Source organism: Diaphorina citri, unplaced genomic scaffold, assembly GCF_000475195.1.
Source record: "Diaphorina citri unplaced genomic scaffold, Diaci psyllid genome assembly version 1.1 scaffold195, whole genome shotgun sequence".
NCBI lineage: Eukaryota > Metazoa > Arthropoda > Insecta > Hemiptera > Psyllidae > Diaphorina > Diaphorina citri.
Genome location: NW_007377632.1, coordinates 26,580 through 33,911, shown reverse-complemented (window position 1 = coordinate 33,911; position 7,332 = coordinate 26,580). Strand labels below are relative to the sequence as shown.

Below are 7,332 nucleotides of genomic sequence, written 5' to 3'. Positions count from 1 at the left end.
CCCACCCCCCCCGAACCTCCTCCCGTTTCGTCATTTTTTATTTATTTTTGTTTCGTCAAAACAGGGTATCGTGTAGAAAAGAGAAGTTTAAAAACGGGGTTACTTTGGGTGGGTGTATTTTTTGAGGAGAGAGAAAAAACATGTTTCAATAAGTGCTCACCCCCCTCTCTCTCTCTCTCTCTCTCTCTCTCTCTCTCATGCTACCTAGTTATTTATTCCTCCTCTTCTTCTCCCATTGAAAGTTTCATATTTTTTTACCTCTGTCTCTGTTATTTATATTCTCGTTCCTTTTTTTTCCACTAATGAATTTTTTTATGCGAGGAAAAAATAAAAAGGGAGAGAAATAAAAACGAAATATACCCATCGTCCATAACTCTATAGCCATGGCTCCATAACTCTATAGCCATGGCTCCATAACTCTATAGCCATAGCTCCATAACTCTATAGCCATAGCTCCATAACTCTATAGCCATAGCTCCATAACTCTATAGCCATAGCTCCACAACTCTATAGCCATAGCTCCATAACTCTATAGCCATAGCTCCATAACTCTATAGCCATAGCTCCATAACTCTATAGCCATAGCTCCATAACTTTATAGCCATAGCTCCATAACTCTATAGCCATAGCTCCATAACTCTATAGCCATAGCTCCATAACTCTATAGCCATAGCTCCATAGCCATAGCTCCACAACTCTATAGCCATAGCTCCACAACTCTATAGCCATAGCTCCATAACTCTATAGCCATAGCTCTATAACTCTATAGCCATAGCTCTATAACTCTATAGCCATAGCTCCATAACTCTATAGCCATAGTTGGATGGTCGCAGTAAATAGAGGTGGACCTTGAATAATACCTAAGGGACCCTCCCTTAGGTATCCATATTTATACTTGTAGTCAGTTCGCCATTTTGAATCAGGATGTCGCCATTTTGAATCAAGATAGGAAATGACGAGTGCCCATGTTTCTTTTACTACTCTGATGTTTTTCTTTATTTGCAGAGGATCCAACAGTCACGGGGCCAATAGATATCAACCTTACAATTCAAACCGACACATGGTAAGTTAACTAGTCTTCTACCTATCTTCTAATTCCTTTGTCTCATCTTATTCATTTCATGGGTTAGCTATATTATTTTTGTTGAAATTCATGCTTTGACTTTGAAATTAATATTCGACTCATACCTGGTCTGTGGATGGGATGATGTATTTTCAGCAACTCCTAGAATTCTAGCATATAAAATTTTCTCATTTATATATTTAGATTCCCACACATGGCCTTGCTGCTTAGCGTGTAAATAAACATATTTAGATTTAACCCTGGAGTTTCTTGAACCCTTTCTAATCCATGGCTTGAACTTGTTATTTCCACAGGGAGGCCCCAGACCCCCCTCTTACTATCAGAATCAAAGGAATCAAGGCAACAACCACCAGGGTCGGTACTAGACCATTCTGTACACCTATGTGGAGAATCCATGCCTGGTCCCCTACTGTGTGGACCAAACGAAGTGAGGTCTGTGTTTTCACTCGATGACTCTGTTGGAGAAGAGAGGAAGTAAAATCAACTTGGACACAATAATCTCTCATTGTAGATGATTCGCATTTTAATTTTACACATATTATATTAGAAAGAATTCTTTTTTTTTTTTCTTCTATTTTTTATAAATATAGGACTGTTTTCTTACATTCCCATTTGTCTCAGGATAATTAGGTAATGCAGGAATCAGTAAAAGGTTTAGGGAAAACCTTACAAGTTTCATGCTAAAGAAGATTGAACATTGATTACCCAAGTTATGTAATTTGGTTGAATGAAGATAGTACAAAATCGACCTTAGTTTTCTATGATAATAATACATAGAAAAAAGCTGTTAATATCTACTTAGTTAGGTATGTATAGGCTGTAGGAAATCTTCGCGTTAATTGTAAAATGTAAAGTGTACATATTTGTTTATTTATTTTTTCGTACTTCTTAATGCATTTTGTAAATTTGACATGAACCATTGGAAATCCAAAATGAAGTTTTACCTTTTTTTAATATCGATTGTAAATAAATATCTTTTTTAATAAATGCACAGATATAAAATAATTTGTTGGATTACGAACTACATATCTTGCGGTGTAGTAATTTAGGAAAATTACAGAGGCTGTAATACACTCAAATAAGATAAAGGTAAAGGAGTGCAATAATACAATCAATCTAATTTTGGACTTCTTATTAACTTGAGCAGTACGGCAGTACCAATTGAAGAATTGTTTTTTATTGTGCTAAATTCTCGGGCTCACCAACGAGGATAAATTTTAAGATCAATAAAATTAGTGTATTTATGTCAAATTATTAGAATAAATTATCGTAATAAATCCAATTCGTTTTAAATACTAAAACGAAACCAATATTATTCAACATGAAAAATGTGTTTTGTTATATTATTTCAACTATTTAGGTCTAGATATACTGGACATTTGTCTTTTATGTGTGTTAATCCCTAACAACATTGATGGTTACATGGTTGGGGAACTGTTGGCCAACGGTAAGACAGCTCGCCAACCACCACAATATAACTTATGGACAACAATTACCCAACCTGAAATGTACATAGGTATAGGGAAAATTATCTCCTCTGTATATGTTATATAGGAAATTATCTCCTCTGTGGTAATAGGGTGGTGAGGCGTGAGAGTGAGAGGGGAAAGGGAGAGCTGTCAAATACACACACCCATCTCCCCCCTCTATCTCTCTCACTCCCTCACCCTGGACATAAATAACACAACCTGCCCCTGACTGACCAATGTAACGGTTCAGCGCGCTAATGTCCTCTCTCTCTCTCTCTCTCTCTCTCTCTCCCTCCTCCTCCTTCTTCTCTTTGATTTCCTTAATTTCGTTCTCATTTTCTCCATTTCTGTCTTCAACATTTTCCCATCACTCATCATTTGTATTGTCCTCTCTAGTCCCTACACACCAGCTCACAGCATCCAGATAACTCATGTGGATGTTAACTTGGAAGATAAAATTAGATCGGATTAGGGCATAAGTGAATTGGACAAATAAAGAACACATTGCTAGCCTAGTTAGCTTGGAAGATAGAGCGTCTGCCTTGTAAGGTAGCGGGTTCGATTTTCGCCGGGGAGAATTTTATCATGAGTAGATAAAGAAAGTTCCTTCTCGGAACGACTGGCTTTCTCGTATCCTGTATGTCTGTCTCTAATCTCTTTCAATACCAAGTGAGTTTCAGTGAGTTTCTTGCATCAGTTTATTGAAATATGTAGGTTTGTAGGTACTATGTGCTATTAATAGTTGGAAAGCTCAAACTCTCTTGCCACCCCCGGGGACTGAACCTTATTCAACATGAAAAATGTGTTTTGTTATTTTATTTCAACTATCTAGGTCTAGATATACTGGACACTTGTCTTTTATATGTGTTAATCCCTAACAACATTGATGGTTATATGGTTGGGGAACTGTTGGCCAACGGTAAGACAGCTCGCCAACCACCAAAATATAACTTATGGACAACAATACCCAACCTGAAATGTACATAGGTATAGGGAAAATTATCTCCTCTGTGGTAATAGGGTGGTGAGGCGTGAGAGGGGAAAGGGAGAGCTGTCAAATACACACACCCATCTCCCCCCTCTATCTCTCTCACTCCCTCACCCTGGACATAAATAACACAACCTGCCCCTGACTGACCAATGTAACGGTTCAGCGCGCTAATGTCCTCTCTCTCTCCTCCTCCTCCTCCTCCTCCTCCTTCTCTTTGATTTCCTTAATTTCGTTCTCATTTTCTCCATTTCTGTCTTCAACATTTTCTCTTTCAGTTCCCCAAATATCTGCAACTCTACGGCAGAAATTTGGGTTTTAATTTTTAATTCTAAATAAATACTGCTTGCTGTCCATGCTAACTGCATCCATTTCCATCAATTCGCTTGCTTTCCTCTCTCAATCAATCATCACACTAAATCAAATCCATTATGTTTTGACTGCGCTGACAATAATCAATAGGTACCTACCTATACAACACAATACACATCTACATGACATACACAGCTTTAGAAATCACGGATAAAAATACATACGTATCTATTATTGGAATATTTTATATAAGAATGGTCTAACCAACCCCTACCAAGGCCCTTTTTTGGGTAAAACAGTTCTTTACAGCAAAATATTGTTGAGAATCAGTTCCAAAGCTGATATCTCCATTATTCATTAAGATACACGAGTTTTGTAAAAATCCTCCCAATACTTTTCAATTGTAAACGTACTCGTAAAACTTCAAAGTTCCAAAGCAAAATGTTTCCCATTTTCGTCCGTAGGCCCCTCTTGAGTAAAACTTTTCAATTCATAAACATACATAATCATATGTATATTATGTACATAATATGAATAGTAGTCCTATTAAAAAAATACTGCGTGTGCTATTTCCTTGTTTAAAATAATAATAAAATACTAATACTAATAATAAATAAAAATCACGAAAGTTCCTGGGATAATTATTATATCTTTCCTGGTCTGTATTGTGTCTACTCCTTGATCCTTGAGTTTGTACGTTTCCAGGACACAGCCTGAACGGTACCGGGAAAACCAACTGCACTCGAATGTCTTTATAATGGTAACTTCTGCAATCTGCACGCTTTTTGCTGAAGCTACCAAAAACCAAATTATTAATAAGTTGCGATAAAAAGTGACAAGAGTTTGGAGAGGAATCCTGATCCGCTGCTCCTGCTAATAAAACATGATGCGATTACCCGGTCCTCACCCATCACGATACTAATCACTCGCAACTTCAATTTCAATTAATATGAATAGTATTTCGCGTCGGATAGAGAAATGGGTTAGATCAATAATGTGTGTGTGGCCGTAGAGTGACAACCAGGTATTGTTCTCTCTCCTCCTATATTGAAACTACCTGTGAGGTGCAATGCTATGATGACAGCCCAGTATTCTTCTATACCAACATTTAGTGCAGACGTCATTCTGATAGGCCGCGTTTACACGAGAAAAATTGGTATATCCGTAATTGTATGACAGTACCAAAACTAAAAAAAAAAAAACACACACACACCAAGGCTTCAAGCCATGCTTACTTTGATCTTCCTGAACAGCAGTCAACTATTGTAAGTATGTGGGCTTATTCTTTCGTAGCAGATTGAACTACATATTTCAAAAGCTGTGCTCCCATGGCGTAGTGGTCACTGCGCTCGCCTTGCACGCGGGAGATCCGGGTTCGATTCCCGGCGGGGTCAAGAAATTTGTATCATGTAAATGATTGATTCCGTGACTGGCTGTTGCGGGGCCCACTCACAGCCTCGTGAGGAAAATGAGTAGCTATGACATAAATGCGTACAGCGACCGGTGCCAGCATGGTAGGTAAACATTAGATTTTAGGATTATTAGATATTGGGAAAATCCTACAATGCTGCAGTGAGCACCAAAGTTGTGACATAATAACACAAAGAAACTGCATTTACATTTACATTTCAAAAGCTGCCAACTTGCTAGGCTGTTTAGCACCAAAGTTGTGACATAATAACACAAAGAAACTGCATTTACATTTACATTTCAAAAGCTGCCAACTTGCTAGGCTGTTTAGGGTTATTTATTTATATCCCTACGAGAAGAACTACCCAAAAATTTAAAATATTCGTAAAGTCTCTCTCTCTCACTCTCTCTCTCTCTGCTTTCTTCTAATTAGAATTTTACTTTTTTTACATCCAGAAATTTCTCTTCTGTTTTTTCACTATGAGCTTTTTTGTACAATCCGAAGTGATTATATTTTCTACGAAAGACTGAGAAGAACATAAATTAAGCTCAACATTTCCGCCATATTTACAAATACCAACCTTGCCGGACGTTACTTATCAGTAGAGATGTGACGTTACGTCACAGGAAATCAGAAATAACTTTGATTTCACATTGAGTAGGTCTTGTTAAGTTTCGATATTTTTCATCCACTTGACTCAGTACTGTAAGATCTCAGACTAGGAATATACCTAGTAGGGCACCTATTATGTATTTATTACCTAATACCTATAAATAATTAATAGAATTTCGTGCATTGCAATGTGTGGGATTGTGATTTCGTGGAGGTGATCTCTTCAGTGCTCCCGGGTCTAAATTCTAAAGCAGCATCTACATTCTCACCATCTTCGGAAACATGTAACAGCGTGAACTTTTTTGCGCTTACAAGGTAAGAAGACTGAAGAGCTACTCTCCAAGCTAACTTATTGGTTGGCTCAAAATCCCTTTATGTAAAAAAGAGCATAAATAAATAAAATCCTTTTCTATTGGGTCTTTATGATAATTATAGGTTCCAGTGTACGTAGATGCATTTGGGACCTGGGGTTGTTTGTAATTTAGACCCAGAGGACAGGCTGATGAGATTTTGCTATCAAACAAACGGGAAAAAAAATGCAAAATCGTTGACTACTCCGAGCTCATTTCGTTCAATCGCGCAACATGAGGACTGAAATCGTTAACTTAAAAGAGAGCTCAGATCTCAATCAAAATAAGGACTGAAGGCTACGATATTCCTGTTATTCCAGCATCAGATTCCAGAGTTAAAACACAAGTGGCGTGAATTGAATGATTATTCCGCTGGAATTGTGCATTGTGATTTCGGGATGATATGAATAGCCCCCAGCCAAGTCAAGTGGGTGATGTTATAACTCACATACCCGTGGGGGGGGGAGCACTGAGGTGTATACTAATGTGGATGGGGTGGGAACAGCTAGGTAGGTGGAGGGGAGTATGTAGAATCTGAAGGTAGCTAATAGCTAGAGGACATAGGGAAAGGAATTTTCTAATTTCCCACACATTCCTGCTGACTGTGGCTAAGATGGCTAGGAGTTAATCAGCTTTGATTTAATGACTGTAAGTTTTTGAAGCTATTTGTGATGGGATCAAGTCGAACATAAGATTCAGGGAAGAATTTTAGGTAAAGGTTTGTCTTGTGTTCGGTTCCAAATTTTCTTGGCAATTCGTTTTTCAAGTTCAAGATATCTGTTCTTATTCATTTCCTGATCAGTAAAGGTTTGTCTTGTGTTCGGTTCCAAATTTTCTTGGCAATTCGTTTTTCAAGTTCAAGATATCTGTTCTTATTCATTTCCTGATCTTGGTTTTGGTAAACGTCTCGTCCTATTTGGTCTTTCATCATTTGATCGAATTTTCTGTTTACTTCTTTGCCAATGTTCTCGATTTCTTTGCTAAGATCCATCATGGATTTGTACATAATGAATTAATTAGAAACGTTCATGATTAGGTGACGGAGTTAAAACTACTGTGAAAGTTGTAAAACTTGAGAGCCTTCCAACTTCCAAGTAGCCATAATT

At 37.6% G+C, this 7,332-nt stretch overlaps 1 protein-coding gene across 1 annotated transcript in view; it reads left to right on the top strand.

Moving 5' to 3' along the window:
- LOC103505789 (5'-3' exoribonuclease 2 homolog) overlaps positions 1–2,017 on the top strand; it is a 43,771-nt gene extending 41,754 nt beyond the window's left edge. Inside the window, 2 exon segments of the mRNA XM_026821034.1 lie at positions 1,006–1,063; positions 1,378–2,017. Of these exon segments, the coding sequence (XP_026676835.1) occupies positions 1,006–1,063; positions 1,378–1,449 (130 nt within the window). The 3' untranslated portion in view covers positions 1,450–2,017.
- Positions 2,018–7,332: the final 5,315 nt, after the last annotated feature.